Below are 17,527 nucleotides of genomic sequence, written 5' to 3' on the forward strand. Positions count from 1 at the left end.
TTTTTCAAGATCTTTAAAGTATGACAGTGGAGCTTTAATCGGGATTGCATTAAAATTGTATATTGCTTTGGGTAATATGGACATTTTAACAATGTTGATTCTTCCCAGCCATGAGCATGGATGGTTTTTCCATTTGTTAACATTTTCAGCTATTTCTTTTCTTACAATTTTATAGTTCTCTTTATAGAGATCTTTCATGTCCTTTGTTAGATAAACTCCCAAATAGTTCATCTTCTTTGGCACTACCGTGAATGGAATAGAGTCCTTAACTTTTTTCAGCTTGACTATTGTTGGTATAAAGGCTACCAATTTATGAATGTTGATTTTGTAACCTGAGATGCTACTGTATTCCTTGATCATTTCTAAGAGCTTTGTAGTAGAATCCCTGGTGTTTTCCAGATATACAATCATATCATTTGCGAAGAGCGAAAGTTTGATCTCTTCTGATCCTATATGGATACCCTTGATCACCTTTTCTTCCCTAATTGCCATGGCTAAAACTTCCATTACAATGTTAAAGAGCAGTGGGGACAATGGACAGCCTTGTCTGGTTCCTGATCTGAGTGGAAATGATTTCAATTTAACTCCATTCAATAAGATGTTGGCTGTGGGTTTGCTGTAGATGGCCTCTATCAGTATAAGAAATGTCCCTTTCTATACCAATTTTCTTAAGTGTTCTGATCATGAAGAGATGCTGGATATTATCAAAAGCTTTTTCTGCATCAATTGAGAGAATCATGGCACCCTAGTAGGGAAAGTAGGTCCAGTTTTTAGTCTCTCCCATGGAGTATAATGAGAGGACTTTTGAACTCTGCTCGTTTGTTTATGGGTTACTCCGAGCCATTCTCATGGGGGAGGGGACTCCCATCCACTTGGTGATGGATTTTTGTACCTTTCGTTTGTATCCTTGGGGTCGCAGCTTGCCTCAGCAGGGTTGATGTATGTTCTTCAACCTTCTCTCTTGGTGCAGCTCTAATCCACCAGGTTACTTGCTAAATTTCTGTCCTTTAACTCTCCTCCTGGATGAGTGCCTCTGTGGAAAGCTGGCTTCAGTCAGCCATCTTGTCTCCCAATTTTATGGTTTTTAAAAATATGTTTTTAGTATAGTCATAGATGTGTACAACCATTATCTTTATCCATCTTGGAACATTTACGTCTTAAAAAGAAACTCATATCCTGTAGCTATCACTCCCTTATTCCTTCCTTCTCCCTCACCTCTAAGCTACCATTAATCTACTTTGTTTCTCTAAATTTCTGTGTTCTGAATATTTTGTATGAATATGTCACTGTCCTCTTTCACTTAGTATAGTGTTTTCAAGGCTTAATCATGTTGTAGCATGTTTTAATACTTCCCGCCTTTTTATAGACAAATAATACTCTATTGTATGCCTATACAACATTTTCAGTTTTTTCAGTTGGTAGCATTTTAATTATTTCTTTCTCTCTCTCTCTCTCTCTTTTTTTTTTTGATCATAATGAATAATGCTATTATAAACATTCATGTACAGGACTATAGGCATATGCTACCACACCCAGTTAATTTTTTTATATTTTGTAGATACAAGGTGTCACTGTGTTGCCCAGACTGGTCTTGAACTCTTGCCCTCAAGCAATTCTCCTGACTCAGGCTCTCAGAATACTGGAATTACACATGTGAGCTATAGCACCTGACCAATTGCCGGTTTTAACTGGGTCATTTATCTTTTTATTATTGAGTTTTAAGAGTTTTTTTTTTTTATATATTTCAGATATAAGTCCCTTTTAAGACATGATTTGCAAATATTTTCTCCCAGTCTGGGAATTACCTTTCATTTTCTTTTTTTTTTTTTTTTTTGAGACAGAGCCTCAAGCTGTCACCCAGGGTAGAGTGCTGTGGTATCCCAGCTCACAGCAATCTCCAACTCCTGGGCTCAAGCGATTCTCCTGCCTTTGCCTCCCAAGTAGCTGAGACTACAGGCACCTGCCACAATTCCTGGCTATTTTTTGGTTGCAGCCATCATTGTTGTTTGGTGGGCCCAGGCTGGATTCGAACCTGCCAGCTCAGGTATATGTGGCTGCGCCTTAGCCACTTGAGCCACAGCCATTGAGCCATGAGTTATCTTTTCACTTTCTTATTGATTTGTTTCAAGCATGAAACTTTTTAAAAAATATTTTTATAACAATTTAAATTTTGATATAGTCTAGTTTATTTTTCCTATTGTCAATTGTGCTTTTGGCATCATATCTAAGAATTTTTGGACAAATCCAAAGTAATAAAAGTATTATGGTATTAGCTTTAATATTTAGATTTTAGTCTATTTAATTTTTTATGTAAGGTATGAGATAAGCATCCAACTTTAGTCTTTCCCATTTGACTAATTGTCCCAGGACCATTATTTGTTGGTCCTTTTCCTTTGGGTGGGCTTGACACCCTTGTCAAAAATCAGTTGGGCCAGCCAGACGCAGTGGCTCATGACTGTAATCCTAGCACCCTGAGAGGCCAACTCAGGTGGATTGCTTGAGCTCAGGAATTTGAGATCAGCCTGAGCGATATCAAAACCCCCTCTCTACTGAAAATAGAAAAACTTGCCGGGTATTGTGGTGGCTAGTGTAGTCCCAGCTACTTGGGAGGCTGAGGCAATAGGATTTCTTGAGCCCAAGAGTTTGAGGTTGATATGAGTGATGATGATGCTGTGGCACTCTAGTTAGGGCAACAGAGTGAGACTCTTCTCAATCGAATAAATAAATAAATAAATAAAATAGATGTATCAAATTAATGACTTAAAATTTATTTTAATAGAGGGAGTATTATGATTTTACAATATGGGACCTTGTTGAGTAAAGACCAGGGGCTGTTTTCTTACTTTTTTACACTGTTTCCACAAATACGCAGGACAAAGTGGTCCTGCTGTCACCTACCCTGTTACCCTGCAGAAAGGCAGTCCCTCTACATTGTGTTCCATTTTTTATCACTCTTTCTTGCCTTTAAAATAAATTCATCCATTCCTCCCAGTTAGCACTGTCTTAAAGATTTTTCTTTATCACTTCATCTTGTCCTTCCTAATAAATTTCTTTCCTTACCCCTCCTTTCTTTCTTTGTTCTGGTGGTAAATTCTTCTATTTTCTAATAATTATGAAAGCGTCCAAAATAAAGAATAACCATTCCTTTAAAAGGAGCCTTTTAGAACCCAAATTCCCTTGACACTTGTTTGAAAGGCTCACAGAGGTTTGAATTGTTTAGAATTGAGGGTAGAGGAGCTTGGTTTCTCTCCTTCTTCTGTACTTTTGTGGTTATGAAACCGTAGTTGAATGTAGCCATTGGCCATGGCCTTAGAATCCACACTTGGTTTCTATGTAAAGCTGATTCAAGTTCTGAAAATGCCTGTTTAATAGAACACTAAAAACAAAGAGGAATGTGAAAATTACAACTTACTTCCCAGAACATTAGCCTCTTAGAACATATAAACCAGCACTAAAGTGTTCTTGGTTTTCTTCCCAAATAATTTAAAATAACAAAGAGGAAGGGATTTTATCCTTCACAGACAAGTAATGCTCTCCATTACTATTGCTTATGGTATTTGCTTAGTTTTCAGTCAGATGCTTATAAGACAGTATTAGTTGAGCACCTAATGTGTACCTCCTCCCAGGATTCAGTTTTCCAAGAATTAAAAATATTTTAGACAGGCTGGGCACAGTGGCTCACACCTATAATCCTAGCACTCTAGGAGGCTGAGGTGAGTGGATTGCTTGAGCTTAGGAGTTCAATACCAGCCTGAGCAAGAGTGAGACATGGTCTATACTAAAAATAGAATAAACTAGGCAGGCATTGTGGCAAGTGCCTATAGCCCCACCTATTTGGGAGGCTGAGGCAGAAGAATCACTCAAACCCAGGAGTTTGAGGTTGCTGTGAGCTATAATGCCACAGCACTCTAGCCAGGGCAACAGGCAGACTCTGTCTTAAATAAATAAATAAATACATAAATAAATAAATATTCAAGACACATCGTCTACTCTTTAGGAGCTTCTAGTTTAGCTAGAGGGGTAAAAACAGTACATTCAAAACTAAGGGGATATGTACAAAACCAAGGTACTGACTTTAAGTTGAAAAAGAGATCAAGAATATGACCTGTGCGGGCTGCCCCCTCGGTGGGGCACTTCCATGGAGGCCTCAGGACTTGATCTGTGCCCTTAGAACAGAGTCCCACTCTGAGAGCCAGGCCCCTTCTGCCCTTTCCTTCAGGCTGCTGTGGCCCCTCCACTCCACACAGGATTGGCCATGGGAGGCTGGGGCTGGATTTCAGTCTTCATACGTCCCTGACTTCAGGTCCCCTTGTGCAGTGAACAACGTGTATCTCCGTATAAATAACCCATATTTTAAGGAATAGTTTCAATGTCTCTAGGGAAGAGAAGGAGGGGGAAAGTGAGGGAACAGCATGAGTAAAGGACAAAGGTGAGAATGAGTATGTTCTGTTCAGTGTATGATGTGGAGATTGGGAGAGGAGGGGAGAAGATACTTGTTGGCAAATAATATAAAATGCTACTTTTTTGCCTTTTCCTCACCTTTTCCAGTATGCACTATTTTTACTCATAAATATGAACTGAACTTCTTTCTGTTTACTAGTTTCAAACCAAATTACTAGGAATATTATGTCAACTTACCTGTATAATATCTGTTCTATACGTAATAGCACAGTGCTTAAAAATACTAAAGTTCATGTAAGCATTTCTCGCTAATACTTTCTTGCTAATAACACAAGTCAATGTTATACATTCAAAACTGTTTGTTGGAAGTGTACATCTGAATACATACATCTAAATATATTGTTATACGTGGAAAATGAATTTATTATATTGGGTATTAATTTAAGCATTTTGGGGAGAAATCAGGCATCTGGTTAAACATAAAGTTAATTTAGTTTCTTTATTGATAACATTTTTCCTCAGTTACAAATGTACCATATTCTCTTTGGGAGAGAATTTGAGGAATAAGAAATTCTATTTTGAAGAAAAACTCCAGGTGCAGTGACTCACACCTATAATCCCCAGCACTGTAGGAGGCTGAGGCAGAAGATCATTTGAGGCCAGGAGTTTAAGACCAGCCTGGGCAACATAGCATCTTTATGAAAATAAAAATAATAAAAATTAGCCATGCACAGAGGCACATACCTGAAGTCCTAACTACTCAGGGAGTCTAAGGCAGGAGGACTACTTAAGCACAGGAGTTTAAGGCTGCAATGAACTATATCATGCCATTTTGGGCAACAGAGCCAGCCCTTATCATAAGAAAAAACAAAAAAAAAACAAGAGAAGAGAAAAAACTTTATTCACAAGCTATCCCAGAGGTAACACTTTTAATATTAGGGTGAATTAATTGTTAATTTTTAAGGCAAATTAATAGTTATCATGTGCATAGAATTTTATGATTCACTTTTTAGACTAATTTATCGTATTAACACATGACCTTTTTTTTAAGCCCTCTCTGTCAATTCTAAAACATCTTTGTGCCCTAAATTCCACAGCCCCTTCCATCTCCCTCCCTGGATTCTGCTCCTGTACACCATTCACATATATTCATTCCCACGTTGTATGGGGCCTTCTCAACTCTTTTGAATTTTTTTCAATGTACAAGGAGATCACTATCGCTTATTTCTATTCCTGTGCTGACCCCTAAACGTGGCAGTTCCTTCTATTGTAATGCTGCCTTCCTTCTAGGTTAATATGAGTCTGGGAAATCTGACTCAGATGGAGATCCAGGAAAGCTTGAAATCAGCTCTGATACGTCAAAACCTGGTATTTTCAAGAAACGAGTACTGTGAATGCTTAACAACTTACATGGTACATGGCTTTATGTCATGATTACAGGTCATCATATAAACATTTTGATTAAAAATAAATTCATTTTATAAAGTAAAGTGTAAGATGTCTCAGAGCATTATACATACTTCTGATTACTTATTAAAATGGAGTTATCCTTGTCCTTAATTCATATTGATACAAAGAAAGGGGGTTGATTTTTTATCCTTATAATGCCTCCATCTATAAAACTTTAAAAGTTGTCGTCACCATCATCATCATCATGGCTAAAATTTATTCAATTTCTGTGGTGTACCAGGCACCACATTTTTATGCATTATCACATTTAAACTCCACAAGTAGTCACCATTTTTATCCCCATTTTGCATACAGAGAAGCAGAGTCGTATTGCTAATAAGTGTACAATTTAGAATTTGAAGCCAGGTTTGTCTGACTTCAGATCTCATGCTTTTAAAACTACCCAATAGTTTAAGTAAAATTTTAAAAAATTAGATAAGGGAGAGATGACACAAAATTGTGACTAAGCCATAAATATTGAATTTGTCCTTCAGCTACCTAAAATAGAGCAGTATGGTAGGTCAGCTCCAGTGGTGACCCCAAACATCTCCACCTTTTCCTAATGAAGTCCTGCCAGTCCATGAGAGCTGCCATGTATGTCCCCTCTGCTGGAGTCTGGCCTGTGTGACAGCTTCAGGCAGTATAATTCAAGACAGGTGTCATCCTGTGACTTCTGAGCCTAGACATTAATAAGTCTGGCATGGTTGATTTACTTTTCACAAGAGTGCCAAGATAATTAATTCAATGGGAGAAAAAAATAGTCCTCTCATTAATGGTGCTGGGACAACTGGATAGCTACATGCAAAAGAATGAAGTTGGGCTCTCACCTCACCCCTTATATAAAAATTAACTCTAAATGGATCACGGAACTAAATTTAAGAGCTGAAATTATAGTTCTCTCCAAAGAAAACTTAGGAGCAAATCTTCATAGGCTTGAATTAGACATTGGTTTCTTAGGTATGATTCAAAAATACAAACAACCAAAAAGAGAAATAGACAAATTGGACTATGTCCAAATTAATAACTTTTGTGCTGCAAACAATACCATCAAGAAATTGAAAAGACAACTCTGAGAATGAGAGAAATATTTACAAATCAAGTGTCTGCTAACAGACTTGCATCCAGAACATATAAGAACTCTTAAAATTCAATAATAAAAGACCAGTAACCTAATTAAAAAATGGGCAAAGGATCTGAATAAACATTTCTCCAAAGACAATATACATATGGACACTAAACACATAAAAACATGCTCAGTGTCCTTAACCATCAGGGAACTGCAAATCAAAACCTCACCCACAAGAATGGCTATACTAAAAAAGAACGTATGATAACAAATTTTGGCAAGGAGGAAGAGAAATCGGAATGCTTATACTTTACTGATAGGAATGTAAAATGACAAAGTCACTTCAGAAAACAATCTGGCAGTTCTTCAAAAGGTTAAATAGAGTGCGCATAATTCAGAAATCCCACTCCTAGGGGCATAGCCAAGAAAAATGAAAATATATATCCATAAAAACTTGTATGTGAGTGTTCATAGCAGCATTGTTCATAATAACCAAGGATGGAAAGATATTCCCTAGCTGATGAATAGATAAATAACATGTGGTATATCCATTCAGTGGACTATTATTTGTCAATAAAAAGGAATGGAATACTCATACATGCTACAAGATGGATGAATTTTGAAAACATGCTCAGAGAAAGAAGACAGTCACAATAGACCACATGTTGCGTGAGTCTATTTAAATGAAATATCTGGAATAGGTAAGTTCAGAGACAGTAAATTGATTGGTGTTTGCCTAGGGCTGGGAGAATGGGAAATGGGATGTGACTGTTACAGGATTGGGGTTTCCTACTGGGGAGAGGAAAATGTTCTAACGTGGATGATGGAGATGGTTGCACAACTTGTGTATGTATTACAAGCTACTGGATTATATGTGCCACATGGGTTAATTGTATGGTATGTGATTTATATCTGCTAGCAGCTGTTACTGAGCTGGAAGGAGGAAGAGGAGGAGCAGAGCAGCCATCCCGGCAGGACCTGCCCCATCCTCCTTGAGCCCTGCATCACCGTGTGTGATGTCCAGGCTGCCTTACTGGACACAGAGGCTATATTGAGGAGCACCATGGAGCCAGCCATCTGGCTCTGGCCACCACATGCATACACTTGTGAGTGAGCCCACACTACACCACAGAGGAGCTGCCCAGTGGAGTCCAAGGCAATGTACAGAATATTAAGATATAATTAAACGATGCTTATTTTAAGTTACCATGTTTAGGGTAACATGTTAAATACAAAAAGAGAATTGAGACAAATAGTAAGTCAGACTCTTTTTTTGTTGTCATTTGTATTTGAGACAGAGTCTTGCTCTGTCCTTGTGGCCAGAGTGCAGTGGTGTCATCACAGCTCACTGCAACCTTCAACTCCTGGGCCCAAGTGATCCTCCTGCCTCTGCTTCTCAAGTAGCTGGGACTACAGGCACCCACCACCACGTTAAGCTAATTTTTCTATTTTTTGTATAAACAGGACATCACTCTTGCTCATACTTGGAAATTTTTATTTTAACATTGTGAATACATATTAAACCTAAAATCAAATCCCAAGAAAGACTTGGTCTTGAAGAGAGGAACCTGGATGTGGATGCAACTTCATGGGGAAATGAAATAAGGAAGTGCTAAGGGTGGCGGGGCATGTTTTAAAGGCAGAGTCAGCCAGTGCAGGCAGGGCTGCCAGCTGGCCTCCTCCCAGAGCCTACACTGGCAGATGCAGCCCACCAGCCATTTGTCCAGAAGCCACCAGCTACTTAGCAGGAGCACTAGAGGGCTGGCAGGTCATATTTCTGGTTATAAGAAGTGACACGAATTAACCCCATACACTCACCCTTCCTACTTCCTGAAAGGAAAATCACTGAGATTGAAGGGGCAGGGTGGTTAGAATCCAGGAGTCTGTGTCTGTGTTTTAAATGGAGATGTCAGTTGTACAGAACTCTCTTGATTTGCCTCATCTCCATACAGGTTCATCCATAGGAAGTCGTTTTTAACATAAATTTGGGTAATAATGTGTAGTAGGGGAAGGCATAGAAATGAGATGATTCATTCAGCAAATACTTTTTGAAAACTTACTGTGCTAGGAAACATCTGTAAACCTCATGAACAGGGACTCTGGTCTCACAAAACTTAACAGTCAGGGAGCAGGTGATTCCCCTCTGGCCCTGAGAAGTGGGGCATGGTCCAGATTTGTGATAATCAGAACTTTCGTAGAGGAAGTAATGTCTAAAACCGGGAAACTGGGTGGCTAGTTTTTTCTCTATTTTTCACCCCCAAAAACCTTATTTGGAGGGGAAAAAGAAGAAGAAGGAGAACACACATCGGACCTTCCGTTCTCTTTTCTGGATTTCCAGGACCTCCCTCTGTTCATCCAACATTCCTTTGGTGCTTCTGATCTCTGTGATATGTCTGTATGCAGAGATTCACAGGTTTTTGCTAGTGGGTCCCGGTTATCTATTTCTGCACAACAAATCAGCCTAAAACTTAGCAACCTAAAACTTAGCAGTGATGTATTATTTCTTCTTATTCTGTGGGTGCACGACAGTTGTTCTACTGGTTTTACCTGAACCCATTTGTATGGTTACTGGGGGGTGAGCTGGGCTGGAAGGTCCCGGATGTCCTCATTCACAGGCTGCTTGCTCTTTGTGGGGGCACCCTGGTTCTCCGGTCACTCGTCTCCGTAGACTAGAGCTGTGTGATTACTTAGGAGTCTCAGGAGGGTGTTCCAAAGGCAGACGCTGCAAGACCCCTTAAAGCCTTGCCTTACAAGTTGCGTACTGTCACTTCTGCTGCATCCTGTGGGTCAAAGCAAGTCACAAAGTCAAGGGAAGTTGAAATGACTTGGTTCAAGGGAAGTTGAAATGACTCAACCTGTCCATGAAAGAAACAGTGAGGTCACTGGAAGTATGTGTGAGAGGAGCAATGGTGGCCATCTTTGCTCATCCTCTCCCACAGAACATATTCATGCTTCCGTCCTTCATGCTGACCAGTGCATGTCACCTTCTAAGGAGGAGTTGTCCATTACACACTCAATAGAATTCTTATTGCTCACACCAGTGTAGCTGTACGAACTCAGGGCTAGCAGCTATTTCTACATACCGATTAAAAGGGGGGGGGGGGCTGTGGCTCAGTGGGTAGGGTGCCAGCCCCATATACAGAGTGTGGTGGGTTCAAACCCGACCCCAGCCAAACAGCAACAAAACAATAGCTGGGCGTTTGTGGTGGGCGCCTGTAGTCCCAGCTGTTAGGCTGAGGCAAGAGAATCGCCTAAGCCCAGGAGTTGGAGGTTGCTATGAGCTGTGTGATGCCACGGCACTCTACTGAGGGTGATAAAGTGAGACTCTATCTCTACAAAATAAATAAATAAATAAAGTGCTAAAAAGGATTGGCTTGGGTAAAGATCTAAAGAAGATTTTTAAGTGAGTTCTGTTACATGCTGAATAAGAAGTTTTAATGTGTTTGGTTATATTCTAATAGCTTTTATAAATACTCTTAATATCAAAGTATACATTTATATACTTAGAACTTTTCCCCCCAAAGGTTTTTGATAATAACAGCAGGCCAGTGAAGGAAGCAGAACAGCTATCTCTTCCTCATTTAATATGCGCTCAGAGACACAGCGGGAAGCCACATGACTAGTTTGTGGGGGAGTAGGGTTTGGGTCCCAAGTCTCCTATTGTCTGATCCTATGGCCGGTCTGTGGATTTCAAGCTCAACTTTGATGATTCTTGTAGGAAGAGCAGAAGGATCTTGAAGGAGTCTCCATTTTTCCTTTTTGTTTTTTTCATAGTTATTCATTTATTTTGAGACAGAGTCTTTGTCGCCCTTCGTAGAGTGCTGTGGCATCACACTCACAGCAACCTCTAACTCTTGAGCTTAGGGAATCCTCTTGCCTTAGTAGCTGGGACTATAGGTGCCTGCCACAACACCCAGCTATTTTTTGTTGCAGTTTGGCCAGGAATATAGGCAACTTTTTTTTTTTTTTTTGGTAGAGACAGAGTCTCACTTTATTGCCCTTGGTAAATTGCCGTGGCGTCACACAGCTCACAGCAACCTCCAACTCCTGGGCTTAGGGACTACTCTTGCCTCAGCCTTCCTAGCTGGGACTACAGGCGCCCACCACAACCCCTGGCTATTTTTTTTGTTGCAGTTTGGCCAGGGCCGGGTTTGAACCCGCCACCTTCGGTATATGGGGGAGTCTCCATTTTTCATCAGTCCATAACCTTTTTTCTTCAATCACCTATTCTATTGTTTTTTGTTTGTTTGTTTGTTTGTTTGTTTTTTAGTTTAGATTATTAAGAGGGTACAAAAGATTAGGTTACAAAGTTCGTGTTTGTTAGGGAAGGTAGTTCATGACTATTTGGCAAAAATTCACCATGCCCTGATGCAGGCACAGTGGTTACTTAATATCATGTATAAGGTTTTGTATATACTATGCATTGTTTTGCATTATAAAGTTGTTTCACTCATACTCACATATCATTTTGACAATAGCTGGCTGAGGATCCCGTGATACTCTTGAGAAAAATGATTCTGACAAAAAGAGAAAAATGGCTTAAGTTGTGTCTCAAAGCTACAGAGTGACCCACTGAAGATAAACTTAAACCTTCTAATTCCTATTCCAGTGTTCTTTCTACAGCATTGTTGAGCCCTAATTCTAAAAGCATTCAAAATGAACATCATATGGCATTGGGTATGCGAGTTTAATAACCTCCAAATGAGATGACTGATAGACAGGTATAAAGTGCACGTTTCCATGACCTTGAGCAAGTTTTCTTTCTGCTATACTGAATGCTGTCTTTTATTTCTCTCATTTGGATGAGAACTGTATTTTTCTCATGTGGATGAAGAATGATTTAGCCTACAATGATCTCCAAGGTTACTTCCTTTTCAAGAATGCAATAGCTCAATTTGTACTGCATATTATTGTAAGTTTCAGAGGAAATGAAGGTTTTAAAAGAGAGAGCCAAACTTTCATATAGAAGACAGGAACTCATCAGAAATAGTTTTATGGAGGAAGATGACATAATGACTTGGTATTTTATAAACTTCCATTTTTCAATGGACAAGGTTTTATGGGCAAGCATGGCCTCTACCTTCTTGGAGCCTGTAAATGAGTAGTCTTTACTCTTGTAAAGGGAGTAATGTACAGGGAGCAATGACATGAGTTGGTAGAGACCTGACCATAGCTGAGATACAAAGAACAAGGAGTGAAGCAGGCCTGAGCAGTCAAGGAATAGTGCATAGAAGAGGGAGAGACCATGCCAGTCTTGGGGATGACATGTTCAAAGGCCCTAGAGTAGATGGGGCATGGTATATTTGAGGAACTAACTGAAGATCAGCATCTCTGGAGCACACAGAAGTAAAAGCTGAGAGCAGTTCCAATGGGATGGGGGCAGAAGCCAGCAAGTTAAGGATTTTGGTCTTTATTTTAATTAATGAGAATCCACTGAAGGATATTTTCAACAAGAACTGGACATTATTAGGTTTGAATTTTAAGAAGATCATTTAATTGCCAGGTCTGGAGTTAGGTGTTCAAGGTTGGGTTGCGAACAGAGTGGATGCATGGTAGAGTCCAATTAAGAAAACTGTAATCCTAGCACTCTGGGAGGCTGAGGCTGGGGGATCACCTGAGCCCCCAGGAGTTTGAGACCAGCCTGAGCAAGCGACCCCATCTCTAGTAAAAACAGAAAAAATTAGCCTGATGTAGTGGCGTGTGCCTATAGTCCAAGCTCTGAGGAGGCTGACACAGGAGAATCACTGGAGTTCAGGAGCTTGAGGTTGCAGTGAGCTAGGATGACACCAGTGCACTCTAGCTAGGGTGACCAAATAAGATTAAGATAAGACAAGTCATGTAAATTAAATCTATTATTTTTTTCTTTTTTTTGAGACAAAGTCTCACTCTGTGACTCTGGGTAGAGTGCAGTGGTGTTATAGCTCACAGCAACCTCAAACTCTTGAGCTTAAGAAGCCCTTTTGCCTCCGCATCCTGAGTAGCTGGGACTACAGGCATGGGCCACTACACCCAGGTAGTTTTTTCTTTTGTTAGTGGGGATGGGGTGTGGCTCTTGCTTAAGCTGGTCTCTGAGCTAAAGCCATCCACCTGCTTTGGCCTCCCATAGTGTTAGGATTATAGGCGTGAGCCACTGCACCTGGCCTCTATAGATATTTTAAAGTAAGGTAGTGGCAGTGCCTAAGATGGGAAGGCCTACACATACCTGAGAGAGATTTAGGAGACAAAGTTGACAGTTCACACTGACAGATTGGGCAGGGGACAAGGACAGGGTGGCATCAAGGACAGCGCTTTGTTTCCTGGCTGCACTTGGAAGCACTGACTGGCACAGGAGCAGGGATAGGGGCAGAACATAAGTTCAGTTCTCGGATTGTTGATTTCGAGTAGTCTTTGAGATATCTCTGTGCATGTGAAGCTCTTGACTTAGGCATTTAGGCCTGGTCTGGGGATATAAATTTGGGAATCCTTAGGAAATGGATGGTGATAGAAGTCATGAGGATGAAGAAGCTCACCTGAGACACTATGGAAGGAGAAAAGAGGTATTTGGGGACCCTCTCTCAAGGGATTCTAGCATTTGACATCCAGGGAGATGAAGAGGAGCCAACCTTCTTCCTAAGGTAGCTAATGAAGAGGTAGGAGCAGAGGGGCAGGAGGGAAACCAGTGGAGTGTGACACAGTTCTAGCTGAGGGCCGTGATCAGCAACTAATGGCATTCATGTCAATGAAAGGAAGACTTGCATTTATGTCACAGTGTGTCATGTCTGGATGCACAGACAAACACCCATGGGAGCTAGTTTTGACATGTGAGGACAGAATCCAGAGGAATTGAGCAATGCTTGAGAATGCTGGTGTGAGAAGCAAGCTATGTGGGTATGAGAGGGTGGCAAAGGAATGACGTAAGTAGTTGCCTCTGTCAGTTTATGTTGCTATAACAAAAAATACCATAGACTGCGTAGCTCAAATAATAAACATTTGTTTGAGAAGTCCAAAATCAAGGGGTCAGCAGATCCAGTGTCTTCTGGTTTGCAGATAGCCATCTTCTTGCTGTGTCCCCATATGGAGGGAGAGAGCAGGGAGCGAGGAAGCAAGGTAGCTCCCTTGTGTCTCTCCTTATAAGGGCACGAATCCCATGATGAGGGTTCCACCCCCATGACCTCCCAAAGGCATCCCATCTCCAAATACCATCATATTAGGGTCTAAAGATTCAACATGAAATCTGTGGGGATACACACATTCAGTCTACAGCAGTAGTCTTCTTATCGGCACAATGATTTGGGAAATGAAATAATGCCTTTAGGAAAGAAACACTAACCCTTTTAGAAAGGTGTGGTCAGTAAACTATAACTCCTTTTTGAGATTGCTAGCTTGAATGCAGTCTGCTAATGATAAAATTTTGGATTGCATTTCCATGTTTTTCTGATTACCAGGACAAAATGTATCTTGTCCATGTCTGAAAAGACCCAGATCCTCCTCTTAGAAATTGCCTAGCCACATCTATCTGTTTGACAACTTTGCTGTGATACTTCACAGAAGGCTATGATGTGGGGATTCAAATGAGCTGTTTTCCTTGTGTGTAGGTGTGTTTTATTTTTCTTTTTCCTTTTCTTCCTTGCAGATTGATGAGCCCAGAAAATACTCTACTGCAACCCAGGGAGGAGGAAGGAGTTAAGTATGAGCGCACCTTCATGGCATCTGAATTCCTGGACTGGCTAGTTCAGGAAGGCGAGGCCACTACGAGGAAAGAGGCAGAGCAGCTTTGCCAGCGGCTTATGGAGCATGGCATCATACAGCACGGTGAGCTTTCCCTGCAGTAGCAGCAACCCCGAATCTTATGTCTTACACCAATACCACTGGCTGCTCACTTGTGAGTCTGTAAGTCGGTTGCCCCTCTGCTTCGGTTCACCTTGGCTTGTCTCCAAGTTCAGGTCTGCATTCACATCTTCTCCTTCTGGGACCCAGGCTAACAGAATATCCACTGTCTGGAATGTGTTGTTTTCACAGATGACTGCAGATTCTTGCAGTGACTCCAAAATCTTTTGCTTGATGTGATGTAACATCACAACTCTATATCCAGCTGGCTAACGCTAGTCATGGAGGCAAGTCCAATACCCATGGACTTGGGCACTAGATGCCTCCCCCAAGGTTGGCTGCATTGTCCTGAACCATGACACAGGCAGCCACAGAGATGAATTATTACAAAGTGTTTTCACAAAAGTTCTACTTTCCTTTTAAGGTTGAATTATAGTGATGTTATAATTGTTTAAGAACTGTATTACATTTAGTCTTCTATGAGTTCCACGTTCACGTATTCAACCATCTGCAGAAGGAAACTATTTGGAAAAAACTTGTGTCTGTACAGAACATGCATAAATATTCTTTCTTGTCACTATTTTCTAAACAATATAGTGGAATCACTACTACATTTACATTGTATCAGGTTCTATTGTATCAGTAATCTAGAGATGATGCAGGAGTGTCCAACCCTTTCTCTGTTGGACATTGTAAGAAGAGTTAGTTGTCTTGGGCCACACATTAAATACACAAACACTGACGAAATCTGACTAGCAAAAAAAAAAAAAAAGGTGCATGCATACTTTTTGTTGATGTCTGATGCCACAAATAAGTATAAATGCTCTCACAAAATTAGCATGTGGCCCCCAAGCCACAGGTTGGACAACCCTGTACAGGAGAATGTGCGTAGGTTATAGGCAAATACTAAGCCATTTTATATCAGGGGCTTGAGCATCTGCAGATTTTGGTATTTAAGGGAGGTTCTAGAACCAATCCCCCATGATACTGAGGGACAAGTGTAGTTTTCTTTTTCTGTATAACAAATTACTCCAAATAAATAGATAAATAACAGATTACTTGAAAAACTTAAACGTGTAGAACAATAATAATTGTTATGTCATAGTCTCTGTGGGTGAGGAATTTGGGAGAAGCTTAGCTGGATGGTTCTAGTTTGGCAGCTCTCATGAGGTTTCAGTCAAGATGTCAGCGGGGGCTACTGTCATCTGAAGTCTCCTGTGGCTGGAAGGCTCACTTCCTCAATGGCTCCCCTGTTACCTGACAAGGTGGTCCTGGCTATTGCAGGAGGCTTCCGTCCATCACTATATGGACGTCTTATGAGGCTGCCTGAGAAGTCTCATGATGTGGCAACCTGGCTTCTTCAGCAGGAGAGATCCAAGTGAGTGAAAGAAGCCACAGTGTTCCTTCTAAATGAGCCTTGGAAGTCACATGTTATCCTTTCCTCAATAATCAGTTATCAGTCAGACTCATTCAGTGTGGGAAGGGGCTACACAAGAGTGTGACTATCGGGAGGCAGAGATCACTAAAGCCATGGCAGAGGCTGGCTGTCATAGGAACACAGCCTCTAGAATCCCATCTCCGCCTGTTATTAGTTGCTTGCCTCTGTCAACTGTAAAATGGGGATCCCTCATGAGGAGTTGTAGGAATAAATGTGGTAGATAAGGAGCACTTTGTTCAGTGCCCACCTCTTACTAAGTGATCAATCAGTTAGTTAATATAGCCTTAAGGCATACGCTTGAGACAGTGAAGAAAGGGCTGGGAACTCGGCAGTCATTCCAGTCTGGGAGTCAGTATGAAAGCTGATTCTTGAGTCATTCTTGCTGTGAGCTTCCTGTCCTGACTCCATTAACAACCAGGTCTAGGAATTTTATCCCAAGGACAGGAAGATAACAATGGGATTATAGAGATGAATGGAGCTTTAGAAATTATTTGGAGCAGTGTTTTACATGCTGCAGACTGCAACCCCTTAGTGGATCTTGAAATAAATTAGAGAACAATTCCAAGACTTTAAAAATAAAGCTGGCAATAGACTTAACTAGACTCTTATCACTCAAAGTGTGGTATGTGGACCCTCAGTGCCACCTGAAAGCATGATGGAAATGGAGACTCTCTGAGCCTACTACCCACGTGTGTCTCTTGAACCCAACCCACAAGATCCCCAAGAGATTTGAATGCACGTTAAAGTTTGAGAGGCAATGAACTAGTTGTAACTAGAAATGATTACAGCATATGGTATGTAGTAATAATAAGTTTTTTTTTCTTTTTTTTTTTTTTTTAGGCAGAGTCTCACTATGTTGCCCTCAGTGCCATGGCTTACTTGAGCCCAAACTCCTGGCTCAAGAGATTCTTTGGTCTCAGCCTCCCAAATAGCTGGGACTATAGGCACCCACCACAACGCCCAGCTATTTTTAGAGATGGGGGTCTCACTGTTGCTCAGGCTGGTCTCGAACTCTTGAGCTCAAGCAATCCGCCCATGTCATCCTCCCAAGTGCTAGGATTATAGGTGTGAGCTATCCCTGCATAAGTATTGTTTTTTAAAAGTTTATTTCAATTAGAGATAAACTTATGCTTATATAATAGGTATTCTTTTTTTTTTTTTTTTTTTTGTGGTTTTTGGCCGGGGCTGGGTTTGAACCCGCCACCTCTGGCATATGGGACCGGCGCCCTACTCCTTGAGCCACAGGCGCCGCCCATAATAGGTATTCTTATTAAAATCTCTTTAAAGATTAGGAAATGAAGGCACCAAGAGGGTAAATAATTTGTTTGAGGCCACTCAGGTAGTAATGTCCAAATGGATATTACTGC

At 40.8% G+C, this 17,527-nt stretch overlaps 1 protein-coding gene across 2 annotated transcripts in view; it reads left to right on the forward strand.

Moving 5' to 3' along the window:
• DEPTOR (DEP domain containing MTOR interacting protein) overlaps nucleotides 1–17,527 on the forward strand; it is a 169,694-nt gene that overhangs the window by 92,276 nt on the left and 59,891 nt on the right. For both annotated transcript variants that reach the window (XM_053558386.1, XM_053558387.1), the window contains exon 4: nucleotides 14,529–14,707. In XM_053558386.1, coding sequence (XP_053414361.1) covers nucleotides 14,529–14,707 — 179 coding nt within the window. The remainder of the gene's footprint in view (nucleotides 1–14,528; nucleotides 14,708–17,527) is intronic.

The sequence above is a fragment of the Nycticebus coucang genome, chromosome 13 (genome assembly GCF_027406575.1).
Source record: "Nycticebus coucang isolate mNycCou1 chromosome 13, mNycCou1.pri, whole genome shotgun sequence".
NCBI classification, from domain to species: Eukaryota; Metazoa; Chordata; class Mammalia; order Primates; family Lorisidae; genus Nycticebus; species Nycticebus coucang.